The sequence below is a fragment of the Microtus pennsylvanicus genome, chromosome X (assembly GCF_037038515.1).
Source record: "Microtus pennsylvanicus isolate mMicPen1 chromosome X, mMicPen1.hap1, whole genome shotgun sequence".
In the NCBI taxonomy this organism is placed as follows: domain Eukaryota; kingdom Metazoa; phylum Chordata; class Mammalia; order Rodentia; family Cricetidae; genus Microtus; species Microtus pennsylvanicus.
This window is the reverse complement of record NC_134601.1, coordinates 26645085-26667537: the sequence shown is the minus strand read 5'-3', so window position 1 is coordinate 26667537 and position 22453 is coordinate 26645085. Positions and strand designations below refer to the sequence as shown.

The window sequence follows — 22453 nt, the reverse complement described above, 5'->3', positions numbered from 1 at the left end:
CAAGAATTTGCCCACCTCTTCCAACCTGGGCGGACAAGCTTCCTGCTTTGTTTTCTCCTATTCCAACACCATCCCTCCCTGTAGGTGAAGCACACCCATTCTGCTGCTCGGTAAAGATTCGAATTCTCTAGCTCTCTTCCCTCTCAGAACAATTAAGCTTCTACTTCCTGTTGTCAGTTCTTTTGATATTTAACTGATCTCGGGAGTACAGGCTTTATTTCCCTAATTAGCCTCCCAGATTTCCCAGGAGAAGTGAGAGCTGCACTCTCCATGATGACGGCAACTCTCCACATGTGGCGATGTAAATTTCAACGAAGTAAGATCCAGTAAAATTAAAATTTCAATTCCTCGATCACATTAGTCACACTTGAAGTACTCAGCAGGCCCGTGTGCCATTAGACAGCGCAGGTACAGAACACTGCCACCTCATAGCAAATTCCAGCGGATAAGAGCAGGGAGCGTCTGCGCCAGCTGTCACAGTTGCGCCTCTCCTCTGTGTACTCACTCTCCCTGTAAACAGTTTCCTCTGAGCACAGAAAGGGATGGAGTTGCTTCACATTTTATTCCTATTCCTAGTACACCAAAAAAAGCGAACTCAGAAGATAAATCTCAAGTATAAATATCACTCAGCATGTCTAATCAAATCTTAAACCCCTTGTCTTTCCTCCATGCTCATCTCCCTGACCCCTCTGCTACATTTGGCATTATGTAGGATAGACATGCAGCTCCTGAAAAGTCATCTTTCTTTGCTGTTGCCAAAGCCTAGTGAGCGGTGATTAGGAAGCGCCGGTGGAGCCCAGCCTCAAGCTGACAGTCTCAGCCACTGGCCAGTGTTTCTGTTTTCCACCTTGTTTGGGCAAGGTGTCTCCTGGGTCTGCTGCTGCACTGCATACTCCAGGCTAGTTGGCCTGTGAGCTTCCAGGTGATTCTCCTGTGTGCACCTCCTATCTCACCAAGGGGTGTTGGGATAACTCATGCATATCTTTCTTTGCTCTACTGGCAATGTAACCGCAAAAACAACGACGACTGGTTTACTTATTACTTAGCCCTTGGGCCAGGTAAAGTCTTAGATGCCTCAGCCTACACACTAGGCAAGAGCTATTGCTATAAATCCCAAAGGGTTTGAAATCTGAAACCTTCTGAACATCAGAAGCATTCAGAATTTTGAAACATTTTGAATTCCAGATTTCAAGATTAGAGATGTTTAACTTCCAAAGGATATGTAACTATTGCAAAATCAGGAAAACTATGAAAGAAAGATGGCCCAAGTATTTCAGATGAGAGATACCCCCCTCCTGCATCTCCATTTCATAGGGATCTGAAGTTCAAAGAAGTTCATTTGATTTGTTCAAAGTCACTGCAATAATGGTCCTAGGACTGCCAGCCAAACCTCTTGCAAGGTTCTTCATGTGAAGTCACTACAAGACCAAATAAATAAAAGCAGGCAGGTGGGCTGTGAGAAGCAACATCAAAGAACAGAAACAACCTATGCAAAATTGTCTCCTCATTTCACTAGTCTGCCCTGAATTTCAGACCTACCAGCAACTACAGTTGGCCCTATTTCTTGGTGGCATATCTGTACAATGGAATATTACTCATAAGGGAATGATCAGCTGGTACCTGCCACAATGTGGATGAACATTGAACATGCCCTGCTAAGTAAAAGAAGCCATAAAAGGTCACATACATTGTGCCGTTCTATGAAATGGCCATGCTTTGATTTGGCTATAATTTGAGTGTCCTCCAGGTTTTCATGTATTGAAATTAATCCCCATCATGAGGTCTGAAGAGCCTAGAAACATAGTCTATCCGCGGTGTTTAGAGTAGAGCCTCTGGGGAGGGAGTGGTAAGGATTAGATAAGATAATTAGTGTGGAGGCTCCATATTGGAATCCTGGTTGCTTTATGGGAAGGAAGGGGGCCACTGAAACACATAAGCGTTCACTGTCTTTTGCAATGTGATCACCTGTGCCACCTTGGAACACTACTGGCAAAGGAAGCCATCACCAGATATGACCCGTCTCCTTTCAGTTAGAATCAATAGCCAAAATAAAATGCATTTCTTCGCAATTCACTGAATCTGTGGCATAGTACAATTGGCAAAAGAAATGGATGAGTCCACAGCAGGCAACTGTATTGAGAAAGAAAGTAGGTTAGTGGTTGTTTCGTCTAAGAGAAGGTGAATTTGCGATGGGCATTTAATGGCTATGGGCCTCTTCGGGGGCGTGGTGAAAAGCTGTGGCGCTAGATTATTGTAATGAACAAATGGCCTTGTACAAGGACCTCTAGACCGCGTACTTTTTATGCTGTAGTATATGGCATGGGAATTATACCTTCGATTTATTATTTTCAAAATGAGTAATTTCCATTACTTTTTTCTCCTCACTTGCCTCCACCAGGCAATGTAAATAGAGCTTTCCAGCTGCCTGGCAACATCACCCCTATTTCCATGCTACATTTCGTGAGAGCACTTCTTTCTCTTCGAAGCTAATTTAGATGTTCACTTTTATTAGATTCCCCCCCCCATTTTAAGTAGATTTCTTAAAAAGTAAAGTGCCAGGGGTAAGGTTGTAGAGTGGACACACTTGTGTTTTGATTTCAGGCTCGGAGTCTATCTGTGGATGATACTAATGAGGGAATAGGCTATAAACTGAAAAGCCAGATACTTTAATCCCTAAAGAGTGCATAGAAAAAAAGAAAAATAAACCCCAGTCCTAGAGGATCAATTTTTGCCTTAGATCTCTTAGGCTCCTGCAGCCCAAACCAAGCATTCTACAGAAGGAAGCCGTCCTTCCTTTCTAGGTATTTATTGATTTTCTCTACCCAATGCCTCCCAGAGACTGGTATTCTGCGAGAGCCCTGCTAGTCACCCACTGCTGATTACTGTCCTTCCTGCATTCTCCCCTTGTGGGTACCCTCTATTGCCCTGATAGCACAGCTCCTGGAAGGCCTGTGAACCCTCTTCCCCAGCTGCAGTGGCTTGGAATGGTCACTCTTCCCAAGTGTCACATATTTTGAAGGTGTCTCAATACTGTAAAAATGCCGAGATCTTTTTGACAAGGTGACTTTGAGACTCCGTCTTTCTTCGTGCTGAACTGAGAGTTGGGTGTGGCTAAGGAGTCATATCTTCAGCCTGTCCTTTTTGCACAATTTTGGTGCTTTACAAAAGGGGAACTAGACCCCGGAACACTACCTAGAATTCAGAGGCCCGCCTGGAGGCTTCACTTAACTAGCTCTTTTTTTAAAAAAAAAAATTATCTATTTATTTTACATCCTGGCCACAGCCTCCTTCCCCCACATCCTCCCCTCCCAGTTCCTCTTCCTCATTAGCCCCCTCCCATCCCCTAAACCCCTCCTATTCCATCTCCATTCAGGAAAGGGAGGTCTCCCATGAATATCAACAAAACATGGCATAACAAGTTGCAATAAGACTAAGCACCCCATGTATTAAGGCTGGGCAAGGCAACCCAGTATGAGAAGGAGGGTCCCAAAGCCCATAAAAGAGTCAGAAACAGCTCCTGATCCTACTTTTAGAAATTTTACAAGAAGACCAAGCTACACCACTGTAACATATATGCAGAGATCTAGGTCAGTCCCATGAAGGCTCCCTGGTTGTGGGTTCAGTCTCCCGTGAGCCCCTATGAGCCCAGGTTAGTTGATTGTGTGGGCCTTCCCATGGAGTCCTTGACCTGTTTGGCTCCTACAAACCTCTTTCCCCCTTCTCCTTCCACAGGATTCCCGAACTCTGCCTAACTTTGGCTGTGGATTTCTACATCTGCATCCATCAGTTGCTGACTGACACCTCTCTGATGATTGATAATTGGGCCAGGCACCAATCTGGTCACAATAGACTGCCACAGTAGACATCTTGAGAGATCTGTGCTTTTAGTGGGGAAGGGGTTTTTGAATCTTGAGAGTCTTATGACTGTCAACATTTTCAGTGTCCCTTGTCCTAAAGCCTAGAGTTGACCATAGAAATTGACTGATTGTAATAGCTAATCTTGGCTGTCAAGTTAATAGAATCTACAATCACCACTAGTCTCTGGGTGTGCCTGGGAGGGTTTAAGATACAGTTAATGAGGTGGAAAGACTTCACTACTGTGGGTGATGATAGCATTCTGTGGATTGGGGTCCTGGACTGAATAAAAAGGAGAAAGTGAGGTGAACATGCACATTGCTCACTCTTTGCTTCCCAGTTGCTGCTGTTGTGTAGCCAGCTGCCTCCTGCTCTTGCTGCCGTGATGGACTGTATCCCTGAAACTGTGAGCCCAAAGAAGTCCCTCCTCCCTTAAGCTGCTTCTGTTGGGTATTTTATTACTATAGCGGGAAAATTAATCAATATATAGATGGACCTAAGAATGTTAGAAACAGGGACATTCTCACTTAGTTTCTTCCAGTAGGGCACAGGAACAGGGAAATAAGAGACCAAAGGATTTGGTGACCTAGAGCGCCAGGGAGTCTTTAGACTGAAAGTAGAGAAGCTGATTGAGAAGAGGAATCAGATGGCAGGAAACTTACAGGTTTATACCAGCCCCGGGGGAATCCAAAGGAAGTATAATAGGAGTCCTACCCTTCAGGTCCTATAATGATTTAGTTGGAACATAAAAACGAATACAGTTGAAATAATTCATAATTTGAGTCTAAAATGTAGTGCTGGCAAAATACAACCTGCCTGAGAAGGGACAGATCCATGGACTGAGCCGAGGGGGTGATTAAGTTTGCATATTCAGCTGAAGGACTTTGTGCCCTAGGTGTGATGGCCACAGCATTTGGAGTAGAGTCTGATTAGCCCTGCCTGACTACTTCATGGAGGAAGTAACTCCGAGGAACCTTCCTCACCACTGTCACGGCGAGTTGCACTAAACATTCGTTAGGCATAGCCTTACAGTTACACTCTGTTGGGAAGGCCGAGCAAACAGACTTGAAGGACTCTACAAGAGAGGATGTGTACAGGTAGCACAAGGAAAGGAAAATGAGGGGAGAGGAGGTTAGAGATGGCTTGGCAGGGTTAGGGCTGACTCCTGAAAAAAAAAGATGAGAGCTTGGACTCATGGGGAAAGGAATGAAGCCGTGCATGGCATCCACAAGACACAGAAGTGGGGGTGAGCAGGATGACTGTGGATAAGTGAGCCAACCTGCTGGACTGGTGTAAAAGGTGTGCAGTATGGTGGCGTGGGTGAGTCAAATTATAGAGAAGCAGGAGGGATTACAGATAGCCTTGGATGGCAGGCACAACAACTAGTCATTTGTAGACTGTAGAGCTATGTATTGGGGAGCGGTGAAGGCACGGGCATGAGGCAGAAAGACTGCAATTTTATCCTACTATCTTTATCGTTTTGTTTTTCTGTGTTTGGATACCTAATTCACCTTATCCTAGTGAAGTGGAATAAGTTGGTCATTCTACCTGACATCCTCCTTCTTAGCTGTTTGCTAAAGCAGGCGGCACACACTTTTAATGCCAGCACTTGGAAGGCAGAGGCAGGTGGATGTGTTTGAGCCTGAGGGCAGCCTGGTCTACAGAGTGAGTCAGCCAGGGCTACAGCAGGAGAGACCTTATTGTCTCAAAACAAACGAACAAACAAGCTAGCAAAATAACAAAGCCCCCAAATAAAAATAAATAAATAAAAAAGGAAAGCAACCCCTGTGCCCTGTGCCCCACTGGTGGAGCACCCATCTTTTAAGTTAGTCTCAATAGTGTCACCACAAAAGAGGAAGTATGAGCAGCTGCTAGACCAGGGGCAGCTGCACTTCAGAAGACTACCTTCCCAGTGGGATCTGCCCCCAGTCAACTCTTGGGAAAGGAAGCGATAAATGAGGGAGTTTAAATGCACACCCTCACATGCACACACTAAATGACCAAGACTACATCTATCTTGAGGTCATTCATATTTCGGTGGCTGCGTTTTGGCCACTCCTCTCATAGATGGAGATTCCCTTTGCTGACTTCCTCCAGTAGAAGGAGATCGGCACAGGCAGGGTCTGCTCCATTTCTTTTCTCAGAGGCCGCTGTTTTCCTTTTTTTCTTTGGGGTTTAGGATTATGCAAACGAAGCATGAAAACAAAAGCTCTCTGAGGTGGAGGAGGACTGCCTTTACAAATCCTGGCAATTTTAAGAGCTCTTTAATAAGACACCCCTCTCCGTTTTCATGAACATCTCTCTTGGCTCCTTGCCAGTCTATTTTGAATCCGGCCCCTCTTCGGAGCCTTTTAACCAAACACCTAAAAGTTTATTCTGAAGCTTCTGTCCTGGCCTCATTTTGAAAGTGCAGAAATCAAGGCATGCATGTGCTATCAGTGTCTGTGGGCTGGCTTTGAGTTTTGATCCCTGTCTGATTCAGTCTTCCCTTTGCTGCATACAGCTTTACCTGGACAGGAGCTCCGACCCAGTTCCCTCTTAGGTTCCCACTTTTCTGATATTATCTGGAGGGCAATAGGACCTGGGGAGGTTCAACCCTGCGGCCAAGGGAGACACACCTGCCTAACCGCGTGGGTTGAGCGAGTGTGGGAGCGAGCCACTTTAACTGGCTGTGGAGGGAGGGGTAGAAGTGGGTGCCTGCTGCTGCTCCCGTAGAAAAGGAAAGCTGTGGCTCCCTCCTGGATCCAGAAGTCATGGTGAGAGATGTTGCGGAAGACTGGCTCAGGCTCCTTTTTGTTGCGCCTAGCTACCTGGAGCATCCCTTGGCTAGTCGTCTGGGAACGCTGGCTCATTTTGTTTTGCCTCAGCTGTCCCTCCCACTCGCCCGGCCCACGCCACCACCACCCCGCCCAAGAGATCCAGGTGCCATAGGTCCCAAAGCCCAGGACCCGCCGCACTTCTCAAACTGTGCCTTCCTTAGCAAAGTGACTCTGTGAAGAAACCGCTCCAGCCTCTTCTGTTCAGTACTGCGCGCTCCGCTTCTTTCTGGAGAGACCTCGCTAGGGGACAGTGGAGGCATTACTCCAGCCCCCAGACAGGCGGTCTGGAGGGCGGGGCTTGGAGAACCTTCCTGAGAACCCTTGCCTCTCAGCAGGTCCTGAGAGCTCTCTGGTGCGCAAACTCCAGCAGACAGACGCGCTAATAGGCACAACCTAGCAGCAGGTTGGATGGATACCTAGTTGCTGAACTAAATCCTCCAGGCTGTGCCCCTTCTGCCTTGGTTCAGTTCTCTGCTGATTTGAGAGGCCACACTGATGAGAATTACCCCAAGAGAAGCTACTGGCTGTGTGATGCGCCACCCCAGAGTGGCTACTCCCCTGCCTCGAGTACTGTGAAAGGAGCCTCGGTGGAAACAGCTGTTCCTTGACTTTCCACACTCCTGGAATTGGATACCAGCCTCAGTGCTGGAGGGCTTGTCCTAGCTTCTCAGCATCTATGTTGATGATCGCATTAGAGTGAAGTTCAAAGAGATACTTCTGGATTCGCGATTTCAGACTCTTCAAGTTAAGCTTAGAAGAGAGGTGGCTCCTTTTCTGACTTGTTGAGCTTCGTTCAGGAACTTGACTTGCCACAGTCCACCTGACTGATTCTTGGACAGCAGTGGCCACAGGGGCTCTATTGGGGATGGATGGGGAAGAGCTCTGAACTCCAGACCCAACGAGATCCTCCACAATGGACAGAGTTTATGAGATTCCCGAGGAGCCAAATGTGGTTCCGGTTTCATCTCTGGGAGAAGATGTCATTCGTGGACCTAACCCACGCTTTACCTTTCCGTTTAGTATCCTCTTCTCCACCTTTTTGTACTGTGGGGAGGCTGCATCTGCCTTGTATATGGTTAGGGTTTATCGAAAGAATAACGAAACCTTCTGGATGACATACACCTTTTCCTTCTTTATGTTTTCATCCATTATGGTTCAATTGACCCTCATTTTTGTCCACAGAGACCTGGCCAAAGATAGACCACTATCATTATTTATGCATCTAATCCTCTTGGGACCTGTTATCAGGTGAGCATTTTTAAATCTCTCTGTACGGAGGAGGAGGAGGCTAATCTTTGTACGACTGATGCTGTGTTTCTAATCTAATTTTTTCCGTTTGTGTTTCTAATCTAATTTTTCCATTTCTTCTCACTCGAATTCCCTGTCTACTGTCCCAAGACTTTATCTGAAATCATCTTGGAAACCACCATGGTGACCTTGTGGCATGTATATGTGTTCAAAAACCATGAGCAATATCATTAAGATGACTTGATTAGACAATTCTTACTGAGTTTGTGTTGTGGAAACCGGTATGGGACCAACGAATGTGGTCATGCTGTGCTCTTGGGCGTAGCTCCAGAGGGATTTTTCACTTTGCTAGGAATGAAAGCCAGGGTGGTGGGCATACTAAGTGCTGTTCCACTGAGCCGTAGTCCCAGCCTCCAGAGTCTGTAATTTGAATTCTGCCCTTTAGATGCTTTCTGAATGGATAATCATTCATTCCTGCTCTCACTCTGCCCCGCATTCAGTTTACACAAGTTGAACTTCTTGAGCTGGCCTCTTTTTATTTTTGTCATTTTCAAAACTTCTGGAGTTCTGTGACATCTGGAAAGTACTTGACTGTAGTAGGTGGTGGCAAGCTGGCACTATAACCCAAGAAAGTTGTCTTTTCTGTGTCGGTAGATCAGTCTCTCTCTTGCTTATCTCACATTGTGTTGCAATAAATGCACACCGATTGGAAGGGCCAAAAGAAGAATGCCCACCTCTGTCTGGAATTAGTAGCAAAGGGCATTGGTATATCCGGTGTTCACATTCAGACTGCTGTGAGCAGCGTGAGCATGTGCTTAATTGCAGGGAGACCGGCATCGGTGCCCGCAGACTCACCTGGATGCTATGAAGTTTCACGGGAGAGAAACATTGCATAACTTATGAAGTCAGTAGGGAGGAATGGACCAAGTTTGTCATGACTGTAAGAGAGGCAAACATCTGCAGTCAGCTGAGGAATATGGGTCATAATGTTGATGTTGTAACTGCAATAGGAAGATAGCGCATCATTTAGAGATCTCAAAATGGCCTGTGAAACTTATCAAGAATGGAACCGCCTTTGATAAAATTTATTACCTATCTATACATCTCTATAATTCTGTTTGTCAACTGTATTTCCTTAAATCTGGGAAATGTCAGTCAATATTGTAACATTCCATCCCAGAAAATGTGGGATATCTTCATAAAGCAGTGGCCTGAATTAGCTCAAGAATCTAGTCCTCCTTCTGTTATTCAGCAGGCCTGTGATCTCAGTGACATCTCTTAAAGATGTCTTGGGACTCAGTTCCCTCAGCTGTAAAATAAATGCGTTGTACTAGACCTTGTGTTCCAAATCCGGGCTAGGCATATGCTATATACACAAACCAAGTGGGCCAAGCATTAGAAAATAGTCTCACATATGTTGATGAATGAAAACAACGTCTCAGTAGTAAAGAAATGGAATACCACGGCAAATTGGAATCTGGGACGTGCTTGTCTGGGAGGCAGCCATTTTAAAATTATAAGCCATTGTTTCTAGGTTGGAATTCAGACTCAGTATTGCCAGATCTAACTTTTGAGGAGAAGTTAGTTCCCAAGAACAGGGTTTTATGTGAGATTCCATGATTTTAAATTTGGAAACTTACTAACTTCAAAAATGCAGTATGGGCTATACTAATTGTGTACTATCCAGATGTGTCTCAGCTGGCCCTATGTAGCTTTTGGGTTAGGTGATCTAAAGATACTTTTCTGATCTAAGTGTTTCAAGTTGACTGTAAAAGGAAGACTTTATCTTTAACTTGGAGCCGTGATGTTTCAAGATGTCACTAGAGACTCAAAACAACCATTATTTTTGTTCCTTTTCAAAATGCAATATACTGAATTAGCAGTTGAAGAGGATGCAAATTTAGCAAGTACCCAGTCCTTGGTTTTTACTTCCTTTTTTTGTTTGTTTGTTTGTGGCCTTCTAAGCTATTTTTGACTTTGCTCTGCCTGGAGTGTTGTTCACTATTTTTCAGATTTGTCCTTGAGCTTGTAGCGCACATGGATTGAAATACATTTATAACCTCAGTTACTCTAAGCCCACATCAGGAAGAATAATTCTTTTTTAATTGAAAATTTTTATATATTTTTGAGAATTTCCTATATACATACTGTATTCATATCATTTCTACCTCTTTCCCCTCCAACTCTTTCTGTGTTCACCCACTCCCTTTCAAATTCACGACTCTTCTTTAGTTACTATTGGTATATCAATTATGTATTTATAAATACACACACACACACACACACACACACATATATATATATATATATATATATATAACTTGTTAAGTTCATTTAGTGTTGCTCATATGTGTATGTGTTTAAGGCTGATCAATTGGGATTGACCACAAGGTAACCTATAATGTGGTCCTGTTTCTGTTCAAGACTGATCCTCCCTCCCTCAGCAGTCATTCATTGCCTGTACTTCTTCAGAAAAACAATTGTCAACCCAGAAGTGGTACTATTTATATGCTTGTTTTCACGGTCCATTCCTTTCTTCATTAAGTAAGAGTTTGATTACTGCTATCAGGCAAAGGAAGCTGTTTCTAGGGCATGGCTCTCTTACATGAAATGCAAGCATGCTTCTGGAAATGAAGATGTACTCTGGTTTACTGTAGCTCTGGAGTAAGGTAAGAATCCTTTCTTAAACTAGCAAAATAGCCACAAGACTAGAAGCATAAACAGAATACCTCATTGCCACTGCCCCAATATTTTGTTAAGCAATAGTATGGGTGGGCATGAAAATGGTTAGATATTTCCCCCTAACTAGTGAGAGTTGCAACTTCTTTCTTTCCTTCCTTTTCTCATTCAGATCTTACAGTTTGTCTATCAAAGATGGAAATTTCAGGGCTGGGAAGATGGCTCAGTGGATAAAGCACTTACTGTGTAAGCATGAGAATTTGAGTTTAGGTTCCCAGAACCTTTGTATAGCTGAACCTGGAGTGCCAGTACTTCCATAGTGAGATGGGAGGCAAACGCGAGAAAATCCCCAGAAGCTAGCAGGCCAGCAAGCCTGGTGCACACAAAGAAAACTACCTCAAACCAGGGGGATGTCAAGGACCAACCCTCAAGGTTGTCTTCTGATCTCTACATATACAGATTGTGGCACATGTATGCTTCTCTCTCTCTCTCTCTCTCTCTCTCTCTCTCTCTCTCTCTCTCTCTCTCTACACACACACACACACACACACATACACACACACACACACACATACACATATGCAGATACATGTGCATGCATGCACATGTGCTCAAAAGTGGAAATTTCTTCTGTACATTTTGGAGTAGCACACCTAAAAAAATTCCGGGGGACCCCGTGGAAAATGGCAGCCAGTACTTATAGTCTAAACCATCCTATTAACAGCCGAAGTCTAGGAGCCACATCAACCCTGAACTTGCCTTTAATCTGTTTTCCTGGTAAGTCACTCCCAGTTATCCTCCCCTTCTGCCACTTCTCACTTGCCTTCTCTTTCCCATTCTCGTGCTTTCATTTGCTCAGCAAATGTTTATCAAATTCCCACTATGTGATAAGAGCTGGCAGCAAGAGAAATGGAGCCTCTGCCCTCAATCTATTGGAGATGTCTTAATTTCCACTACAAATATTCTTGTCAAAAATAGTCAAGTGTCCATTTTTTTCGGGGTAAGTGGCGGGGGAAGCAATAACTCAGGTGTAACAAGACAGTGTGTACTAGCTGCTTTTCGCTTCTGTTTACCGCATCAGAGCTGCCAGGGCTTGTGATTTTGATAGGGCATGTGTGGGAGGGTCACAGCAGGAAATAGACTGTCATCAAGACTTCAAGGGTAATATGCTCTGGTAAGGCTATTTTCTTCATAAAGAAATAACCAGGTTTAAAAGGGATCTGTCTCCAGCAAGAGGCACACAAAAAAGAAGTGTTTTCTTATAAAAGCAGATCTTAAGAATCTCAATTACGAAGCTGAATGCTTTTATTAAAGAGTGTTTGAATTGAGGTCTTGTGAAAACCAGGGCCTTTTGAAGCCTTCATCTTTATCTCAGAACATACTATTTCTTAATACTTTTGTATTTGAGACATATTTTTAAGAAACACAGGCACATTTTTGAGGAGATAAAACAATTCCTTGACTACAAGGAAATATTTCTGAAATGGTGTTCTTAGGCCAGTAGGTGACCAGAGAGGAAAAAAAAAACTTAGTTAGACTCAAGTGGCTTGGACAAGGTATGGCCAACCCTTTGAGTCATGTACAATGGACAGAAGAAAAGAAATGCCAAAAAAGTAATAGAACCTTCCCCAGATATTTCCCTTTTATGACACCTTCCTTTCTTGGGACAATTTTAGCTAAGTTCCCATGATGCTTTACTCCCGCAGATGTTTGGAGGCCATGATTAAGTACCTTACACTGTGGAAGAAAGAGGGGCAAGAGGAGCCCTATGTCAGCCTCACCAGAAAGAAGATGCTAATAGATGGCCAGGAGGTGCTGATAGAATGGGAGGTGGGCCACTCCATCCGGACCCTGGCTATGCACCGTAATGCCTACAAACGTATGTCACAGATTCAAGCATTCCTGGGCTCAGTGCCCCAGCTGACCTATCAGCTTTATGTGACTCTGATCTCTTCAGAGGTCCCCCTGGGTAGAGGTGAGTGGGGTCAAGAGAAGGGAGGGCTCTGTTTAAACCAAGAGTCTTGGAAGTTTAGGCCGGAACTGTCCGATAGACTGGTTACTAGCCTTGTGTGCAATTTAAAGAAAAAACCAACCAAAACCCATTGAAAGTGCATTTCCTCAGTAGCAATAGTCACATTGCAAATGCCCAGTGCTGTGTCTGGTTAATAACGCAGCGTTCTGAGATGGCATAGATTTAAGATGCTTTCATCATCACGGAAATTCTATTGGACAGCACTTGAACTTAGGGAGTCAGACATCTCAGACCTGCCAGGATTCTTAAACTGGGACAAGCTATGTTTATACTCAAAATTTCACAAACACACCCTTTGGCCACAGCAGCCATCAGAATCAAAGAAAAATTTCCCTCGTCTGGAATGTGTACATGGTGCTGCTAGCTGCTTAATTTGTTTAGAGATGGCCACCTTTAGAGAAAAAGTTCTTAAATATTTCTCTATATGTTTCTTTTCTTTTTTTGTTTTGTTTTTGGTGATTGGGTCTCACCTTATATTCCAGGCTGGTCTGGGAACTCACCATCTAGCTAGCCCAGGTTGACCTCTAACTCATGACAGTCCTGCTGCTGAGCTTCCCAAGTGCTAAGACTATAGTATAGACAAGAACCGACATGCCTGGCTTGGAAGGTTCTTTTGAAAATTCCCTTCCCTCCTCAGACCTGAGTCAATCAGAGTGTGGGAGGGCCAGGAATCTGCATTTGTACAAAGGACCCTCATTGATCCCATCTAGTTTCACTAAAGAACCACAGATTTCATCATTTTCTCCCATGGTAGTGGAAAGACAGAATAGGACTGTGGGATGGATACAGGTCAATCAGGCCTGCTCCAAGATCTGCCCTTGTTTCTCTGTGATCTCTGAAGGAACTTACAAAGTAGTCACTGCCGTAAGTTCCTACTGGTAGAAGGATGGGTCCCTAGATGAGTAAGACCTCTGGCAGAGGATGAGATGAGTCAGTATTGTCAGTGCTGACATCAAATGTTGTTACTGAATTTTACCAGCCCCATTTTGTTTCATCTGTTTGGACAGATGCTGCTTCAGATGTGGGCACAGCTTGGGCCATTTCTTTATTAGTAAGTGCTGATCCTATTTGACAAAGTCCTCTGTCTTAAATAAATGCAAGGGGGCAAGTCTATCTCCTTTTCTCCATTAACGATTGATTATGAAGTTCTGTTGCTTTGGAAGTTTTTTACAAGTGTACTTACTATGTGACAGTAGTTTGAGAAAAGCATTGTCTGGAAATGATGCTGTTTTTCTTCCTGAGAATTTTGGGAGCTGGGCAATCATCTAATTAAAATATGTATACATTACGAAAGTGTTGAATGTGCAGACTGATTGACCTACAGGTAATTGTGTCCACACAGAAAAGTCTACCCCAAGAGGGGCTGAGAAATCCACAGAGTTGTGACTTTCTAAATTTTCTGTAAAATGTTTACATCTTAATATACTACTAATTTTTGTTTTTATTATTTATTTATGGTCTTTTGAGATAGGGTTTCTTTGTATAGTCCTGCCTGACCTGGAACTCACTCTATAGACCAGGCTGGCTGTAAACTCACAGAGATCCACCTGCCTCTCCTTTCAAGTGCAGGAATTAAAGGCATGCACCACTACTGCCTGACTAAGGGCTGTCAGATGTTTGGTAACATTTCAGGCCATGTAGAATAGAAAGAAAACAGAACGTCACTCATCCAGAGTCATCTTTGTTAACCATTCTAGACTCCTCTTTACTATGTACACATATTGGGCTGTGGGTATAGCTCAGTGGGAGAGTGCCTGGGCATGTTGAAGGTCTTAGATTAATCTCCAGCACTGCAGGGAACAAAAACATGTATATGTATATGTTCATATGTGAAATACTCAATTTTACATATTAAAATATTCATTGTTTACATTTTGCCTTTCTTGCCATATTTTTATACCAGTCTTCTAAATCGATTCATTTCCAGGATCAATTTGCAAATTGCCATATCTTTTACATTTTTTAAAAATATATATGTCAGTTTGCCTGGACATATGTATTTGTATCACTTGTATGCCTAATGCCCGTGGAGACTAGAAAAGGGCATTAGATTCCCTGGAACTGTAGTTAAAAGCCACCATATGGGTCCTCTGGAAGAGCAGCAAGTGCTCTTAACCACCAGTCACCTATCTAGCTGTTGAGAATTATTTATATTAATTTTTAAATTATGAGTATGTATTTATGTATGAGTCTGTGTGTGGTATGTGCACATGAGTTCAAGTACCTTTGGAGGGAGGAGGCAGAGGCATCAGATGGCCCTGCGGTGAGTTACAGGTCACTGTGAGCTGCCCCTGGGGTGAGTTATAGGCCACTGTGAGCTGCCCCTGGGGTGAGTTATAGGTCACTGTGAGCTGCCCTTGGGGTGAGTTACAGGTCATTGTGAGCTGCCCAATGAGGTTGTTAGGAAGAAAAGTCAGGTTCTCTTCAAGGCAGTAAGTGCTCACAACTGCTGATCCATCTCTCCAGCCTCCATTTTCTCAATCTTAATAAGCAATAACTACAAAAGAAAAAAATACCCTGATTTTAGATTGAGTTAAATTAGTTAGGTATGGGGGTTTTATATGAATAATCAATTCTATGTTGAATGGTGAGAATAGAAACATGGGTAGCTTAGAAAACTAAGAACAACCACTTTGCAATTCTCCATTTAGGCCTTTGGGAAGAGGGAGGAGGAGGTAGAAGAAATAGAATTTACTAGCTTTTAGACATTTCTCTACATATTTGGCATGTAATTATTTCATCTTCACGGCAACTTTATCTATGAGGTGATTATTTTCCTCATTTTACACAAGATAAAGTGATAGACACAGAAGTTAAGTAAATCCTCCCCGAGGTTCTGTAAGTAGGCTATGGGAATGACTAGACTCGGTGTCTTGTTTGGAGCCCATGTTTCTGACTATAGCAGTGTTCAATCTCTTATGGTTAGTCTATTTGTAGAGGGACATATGGAAATGTTTTGGCACTTATTGCAAACATCAGGTTTTCATCCTTTGATAGCACAACTATCAAGTCACAGAGTTTGAATTTCAGGGAAAACATTGCCTACTTGGCTAGATGTCCATTATGATCAGCTTTTCAAAGAGCATTGTATCTTTCGAATAGGAGCAAGAGTGGTTTAGAAAGACAAGGCAACCACTTTCCCATTCTCCATTTGGGGTCTTTGGGATTTTAACACTCTACTCAATGCTCAGGAAGATTTTAGAAGTGAACCCGTGCTTCCTTTTGGATTTTCATGGGAGAAGGTTTCAGTTTTCTCACAGCTGGACATGTATCTTTTCGGCTCCAGCTTCCCTGGGTCTCCTGTTTTTGTGGGATTAGAATCGTATATGTTTCAGGTCTACAATGTGAAGTTTTGACATATGTTTATCACTTCATGGAATTACTATTTGTGCGTGTGAACACTTCCAGAAAAATTACAAGTGTGAAGTAGAATGCCAACTTGTACATCAGAGCTCCCAAACTTAATCATTTTGTGTCAGAAGGTTTATTCCCTTTGGCAAAAAACCCTCCTGTTTTCCCAACCCCTACCCCTGGTACCATTGCCCTACTCTGTTTCTTTGAATCCAATTTATTTATGAGATTCCACTGATAAATGGGGTAGTACATTATTTTTATTTCTGAGTCTGTCTCATTTCACTTAGCACAATGTCCTTGATATTCATCCATTTTATTGCAATGATGCAATTTCCTCCATATCATTGTTGAGTGACACCCACTGCATATGTGTACCATTTTCTTTACCTCTGCACTCGTCAATGGACATTTAGATTGCTCCCATATGCTAGCTGCTTTGTGTCTTGCTGCAGTGAATAACATAGGGCAAATATATCTTTGAGATACCGACTTTCTTTGTATATGTAACCAGTGGTGGAATTGTTGGACCATATGGTAGTTCTGTTTTTCATTTTTTTTAGTTACTTTCATGCTGTTTTCTACGATGACAGTATCAATTTATATTCCAAATATGTATCAAAGTTCCATTTTCTCCATATCTTTGTTAGTTTGTTTTTAAATCTGCATCCATCCTAGCAGGCAATATCTTATTGTGGTCATTCTTTTCATGCTACACAAGGGGGCTACCACTGAGATGTACTACCAGCCCTCACTGTGAATTTCATTTTCATTTTTCTAATGCTCCGTGATATTGAGCATATTCTTCTATATCTGCCACTCATTTATATGTTTTTGTAAAAAAATGTGTATCCAGGTGCATGCTGTTAGTGGACCTAGTGTGATCGTAAGTCTGCATATATACATATATATGTATATATAGGTATATATAACCCTTAAATAAGTCTACTTTTACTTGAAGTATTCAAGCCCTGACCATCATCTCTGGACCTGTGGTTCTGAATACAGGCTTCACCACAAACATCAACTGATTGTCTCATTCCTTCCTTTGCAGTTGTCCTAATGGTTTTCTCCCTGATATCTGTCACCTACGGCGCCACCCTCTGCAATATGTTAGCTATCCAGATCAAGTACGATGACTACAAGATTCGACTTGGGCCCCTGGAAGTACTTTGCATCACCGTCTGGAGGACATTGGAGATCACTTCCCGCCTTGTGATTCTCGTGCTCTTCTCAGCCACCTTGAAGTTGAAGGCGGTGCCATTCTTAGTGGTCAACTTCTTGATCATCCTCTTTGAGCCCTGGGTTACGTTTTGGAGGAGTGGTGCCCAAATGCCAAACAATATTGAGAAAAATTTCAGCCGGGTGGGCACTCTGGTGGTACTGATTTCTGTCACCATCCTCTATGCTGGCATCAACTTCTCTTGCTGGTCAGCCATGCAATTGAAGTTGGCAGACAGAGACCTTGTTGACAAAGGTCAGAACTGGGGACATATGGGACTGCACTATAGTGTGAGGTTGGTAGAAAATGTGGTCATGGTCTTGATTTTTAAGTTCCTTGGAGGCAAAGTGTTACCGAATTACTGCCATTCCTTGATCGCCGTGCAGCTTATCATTGCTTATGTGATTTCCATTGGGTTCATGCTCCTTTTCTTCCAGTACTTGCACCCTTTGCGCTCACTCTTCACCCATAACGTAGTAGACTATCTCCACTGTATCTGCTGCCGCAGGCACCACCCGGAGAGGGCTGAGAACGCAGAGCCGTCCGGTGAGGCTGAAACAAGACAGAGTATTGTCTGAAGTTTTTTTCTTCTGAACATTATAGGGTGGGTTCGGGGTTGACAAGAGCAACTGTGAAATTGAAGGAGACCCCTATGTGTGTGTTCTTCCAGGTTCGTTTTCTTGACTCTTTTAGTAAGCCTATCAAAAGAAAGACTGACGTCCAAATAGGGTTTCCTTTTTTTATGATCGACTGCTATGTTTGGGTACCAGCACTAATCACTGTTTGTTAGTTCATCCTCCTCCTACCCAAGTCAGTTGGAATAACTTCCGGGTACCTTCCTCTGGCTCCGCATTTCCAGCTTTGCCCATCTGTTTGAGTTATCATTGTTGCGTCTCCCTGGGCTGATCTGAACTCGACCAGGACACATCTGGACTGACCAGAGGATATGACAGTTTACTAGGAATGAGCACCTCCCAGAAAACAGTCTGAGCCTTGTGGTACCTTTACCTGTGAGAGTGGCTGAGATATTTTGATTCCAATGAGAGATTGTGGCTAAGAAGAAGACCCCATTATGGAAGAAAGCGACTCCCCAGATAAGCTAACACTCCATTAGGATTTTACCAGTGGTCATTCAGCAAAGACTTCTCTTTTTAGAAGCCTTCCTAGGCACCCCTTTATAGAAGGGCATGCAGGATAGGATTCTTTCAGGGAATAAATCAGAATGGCATATTTTTTTCAAGGCAGAACTCAAAGTCACTCCGCAGCTAAGAACTATGTAGTTTGAACTCCTGATCTTTTTTGCCTTTGCCTTCCGAGTGCTGGGATTGCAGGTGCATGGCAGTGTACCTGGTTTATATGGTGCTGAGGGTTGCATCCAGGCCTGGGCAAGCACCACTTAGGTGATGCTGAGCACTGGACCCAGGGTCAGATAAGCACTCTAACAACTGAGACATCCCTGCCTCCCCCCAGGATGTCTCTTAAGGAACAATGTAGGCTTCTAGCTCCATTGAGGGAAATGTTTGAACGAAATTTCTCAGCTGGTTCCCCATTATTAGGGATTCCCTCCAATCCAGCTTTTCTGTCGCTTTGCATTTTGTTACTTGATGGAAACATCAGAGAAGCCGAACTGTAACTGAAAGTGTTTATGACCTGTGAAAGAAAATGAAGATTTCTTTGTGTCTGCTACTGTCCTGAGTGCTTCATTGATTTTCATTTAGGGGGATAAAGTCATAATGGCTAAGGCAGCACCTTCCTGCTGTTTTGAATTGGGCTGGGTGACTCCTCAGCAAAGGAAAGGTGGAAGAGAGAAGCTGATCACATGAGATTATCAACACTGCTTTCTCCCTGTGGGATTTTACTTGCTAATGGGGAATGTAGGTTTTTTTTTTCTCAATCTTTCTGTCATTAACAAACCCCAATGGCCAAATCGACATGTTTCATCATGCTCAACTATCATCCCAGCTGGATCCTTTGCTGGGCTTGTCAGCTGGATGCATAGAAGGTAACCAAACAACTGGCACTGTCCTGGCCACTGCCTGCCAGCAAACCAATTATCCCAGCCTTATCCAACCAATCATTCTTCCCCACAGACCAGGAAAGTGAGATGACCTCTCGAAAGTGCACACTAGCTGAGGAGCTGTTGGCAGTTGGTGGCTGCTTGGAGAAGGAGAGTGTTTTCTTCATGGATGCAGCCTCCGAGAGGCTTCTAGTGCTCCAGGAGATGCCCCTCCACCCAGCACACACTGGAAACACTAAGTGGATTCAGTGGGGTCTAAGGGGAAAAAGAGAAGGTACACGGGTTTAGAAGGGAATAGTGGTGAGGGGATGTAGGGGGAAAATTGGAATGGAGGGAATGAGGGATGGGTTAGATTGGTAATTTACTTCTCAAAACATTAAAGATGAAAACAAAATGGAAAACTACACGACTTGTGGCTACCATGTTTGAAGAACTTGTAAAGAATCTGACATGCGGTCTTCTGCCACCATCTAGTTGTGGGCACTCCCTCTTCTAGGTAGCGAGCTGTTAACCAGAATTATCCCAGTTCCTCACGTCTGCCGTGGTTCTACCAACTTCACCTGCCTTGGGGAGCTAAAAAGATTGGCTATTTAATTGGGGAAAAGAACGCAATGATTCTGAGACCGCAGATTTCCTTTTACAGCCTTGACTCCTTCTTTCCATTTTATGAGGACAGAATCCCAGGTTGTCATGTGAGACTGACACGGACTTCTGACAACCACTCGGGGAGAATGTGAAGGACATCATCACATTCGAAAGGAACACTGCCTTTTCAGATGCCAAGCAAGAATTTCTGCCTAGTGATTGCTGTGCCCTTGGTTAAAAGCTAAAACGGTGTTTAGAACAATAATTTGGTGCATAAAAGCATATGAGTCAGCTCCTTAAGGGGAGAAACTATGGGAACAGAGAGACACAGGGTAGAAACGAGTGCCTCAATATCAAATCTCGCAAGCATTTTCCCCATGTGGCCTTCCAGCCACGATGACTTCATATCCTAGGAATGAAGAGAGTTTAGGGACAGGGGTGTGGAGTAACTTGTAACCTGAAAAACCTGCTGCCCTGACCAGGAGAAAGGAGAAGGGTTGTGATGGATACTTTATGCAAACAAACCCTTAGATGCTCCTCTGTGGTAGCCTTCCTGGTACACAGCCATCTTCCAGACACACACACAGCAAGTGTAGCCTATGAGAGGGTGGGCAGGGAAAGTACCCGCTTCCATTTGCAAACACCTCTAAGTTCCCTCTTTCAGCATAGGAAGGTTTTTTTTTTCAGTCCTGGGACTTGCACTCAGTGCCTTGCACCTGCTAGGCACGTGCCACACCACTAAGCTGTATACTGATTCCTTTTTTACTTTTTCTCCTGAAATAGGGTCTTGGTAAGTTGCCAAGGCTGGTCTTAGCTCACTGTGTAGCCTAGGCAGACCTTGAATGTGCATTCCTCCTGTCCCAGCCTCCCTAGTAGCCAGAGTTAACAGACCTGCACTACCAGGCCCAAATATATCCTCTGAAATCAGGGTGTAGAATATGGACAAGTCTTGCTGAGTGAAAGAATAGACTCAGAATAGGCTAGCAAAGGGTTTCTGGGGAAGGAAGACTGAGCCATGAGGTTTGGATAAAGGAACTACTAAAGCAAGAATTTCTTCCTAGTAGTCAACCTGTTCTCAACAGCTGTTCTCATACTGGATAATTTTGATAGGCTAGGTAGGGGCAAGTCAGCATAGAGGAAGGTGTAGGAAATAAATTGTAGTCATCATTTTCACTTGTTTCACAAGTATTTTAAATACTATGGACACAGAATGGTGATGTTCAGTGAAAAATTGAAATAATAGCTTTTGTTTACGAGCACAGTGTGTATAGTATAGTACCAAATGCTTTAATTAGAGATGAAGTCGCATTTTGTATCCCTGGAATTTGATGGCCTGGAATTCACTACGTAGACCAGGCTGGCCTTGAACTCACAGAGGTCCACCTGCCTCTGCCTCCCTAGTAAGTACTTGGGTTAAAGGTGTGTACCATGACACTAGGCCCATGAAGATTTATATATATTCTATTTATATTTATATGTTCAGTCCTTACAACTATCTCAATATGGTAAGGTATTTGCTACTACACCAATCCTGTTTTACAAGTAGAGTTCAAGGCATAACAAGGCTCAGTGATACACTCAAGGTTGAAGCCAGTATCAAAGCCAGGGTTCAATCAAGACCTAAGCCTCTATGTCCTAAGTGTTTGTGAAATTATCTTAGTAGTTTCAGGATTCCTTTCTAAGATATAGCTAGGTTCATGCCAAACATTCTTTGCTCCAAGCATGTCTTATCAGAAGACAGCACTCGATTCCTTCTACAAAGAGAAGTCCTAAAGAACCCGAGCTGAAAACTGAGTGTGTGTTCATAGGCACCCGTAGTTTAGTACAAAGGTGCGGCAGATGGTGGTGGCTGGTAAGTCCCTTTCTGGTTTCCAATCTTTGTCTCACTTAGGCATTTTATTTGTGTGTATCTTTGTTGATGAGTTCTTGCTCTTTGAGATGGGTTCTTGCTCTGTGTCCTAAGTTGGTCTCTGCCTCACTGGGTAGCCCAGGCTAGTCTTAAACTCCAACCGTTCTGCCACTGTCTCACAAGTGCTGAGATTCTAGCATCATGAGAACAGGGGAGGCTATGAAGGCATGGGAGCAGGGAGTCTGCTGGGAATCTCTTTCTTCTTATTATGTATGTGTATACACATATGCCGCAGTGTACCTGTGGAGGTCAGGGAACAACTTTGGGGACTCAGTCCTTTACTTTCACCAAGGCATCATGGGTTCCAGATCTAAAACTTGGATCATCGGGCTTGTACAGGAAATGCTTTTATCTGTTGAGCCACTTCCCTAGCCCAATACTGTAACTCTTTGTACTGTTGTCTCGGTTTTTCCTGTGAACATAACAATATAAAGAACATCAAAAAATAAACTCCTTTAGAAACCCTGGATCACAATTTTGAGAGCAACAAGTAGCGGTGACAGTGTGACAATTGAACTAGCTCGACAGCGTTGTCTCCAAAATGATCGCTTTAAATGTGTCTTTAGGAAACTAATTCTGTGTAATAAACTATATGCTAAGTACTCCTAAAAGGTGGCATGCTTTGCTTCTTAACACATTGACCAGCTTGGATTCTAACTTAGCATCATTATTTGAGTTGACTTTGCCATCCTGCTGGGTTTTTTCCCAGTAAGTCAAAGAAACTTTGCACATGTTA

General features: G+C 43.5%; 1 protein-coding gene across 2 annotated transcripts; it reads left to right on the top strand.

Annotated features, from left to right (window-relative positions):
• Positions 1–4783: 4783 nt before the first annotated feature.
• On the top strand, positions 4784–21473 carry Xkrx (XK related X-linked). 2 transcript variants are annotated; one of them, XM_075957883.1, is made up of 3 exons: positions 4784–7922; positions 12308–12576; positions 17039–21473. In XM_075957883.1, the coding sequence occupies exons 1-3, from the start codon at positions 7588–7590 to the stop codon at positions 17782–17784; spliced, it is 1350 nt and encodes a 449-aa protein (XP_075813998.1). In that variant the 5' UTR covers positions 4784–7587; the 3' UTR covers positions 17785–21473. The 2 variants fall into 2 exon arrangements, with proteins under 2 accessions (XP_075813998.1, XP_075813999.1); XM_075957884.1 differs by lacking the exon at positions 12308–12576 and having other exon boundaries at positions 7854–7922.
• The last annotated feature ends 980 nt before the right edge of the window (positions 21474–22453 follow it).

Bases quoted from the DNA above. Each gene is read 5' to 3' on its own strand.
- Xkrx (XM_075957883.1), top strand. From the start codon at position 7,588: ATGGACAGAGTTTATGAGATTCCCGAGGAGCCAAATGTGGTTCCGGTT. The intron at 7,923-12,307 runs GTGAGCATTTTT...TTACTCCCGCAG, and splicing joins CTCTTGGGACCTGTTATCAG to ATGTTTGGAGGCCATGATTA. The intron at 12,577-17,038 runs GTGAGTGGGGTC...CTTCCTTTGCAG, and splicing joins AGAGGTCCCCCTGGGTAGAG to TTGTCCTAATGGTTTTCTCC.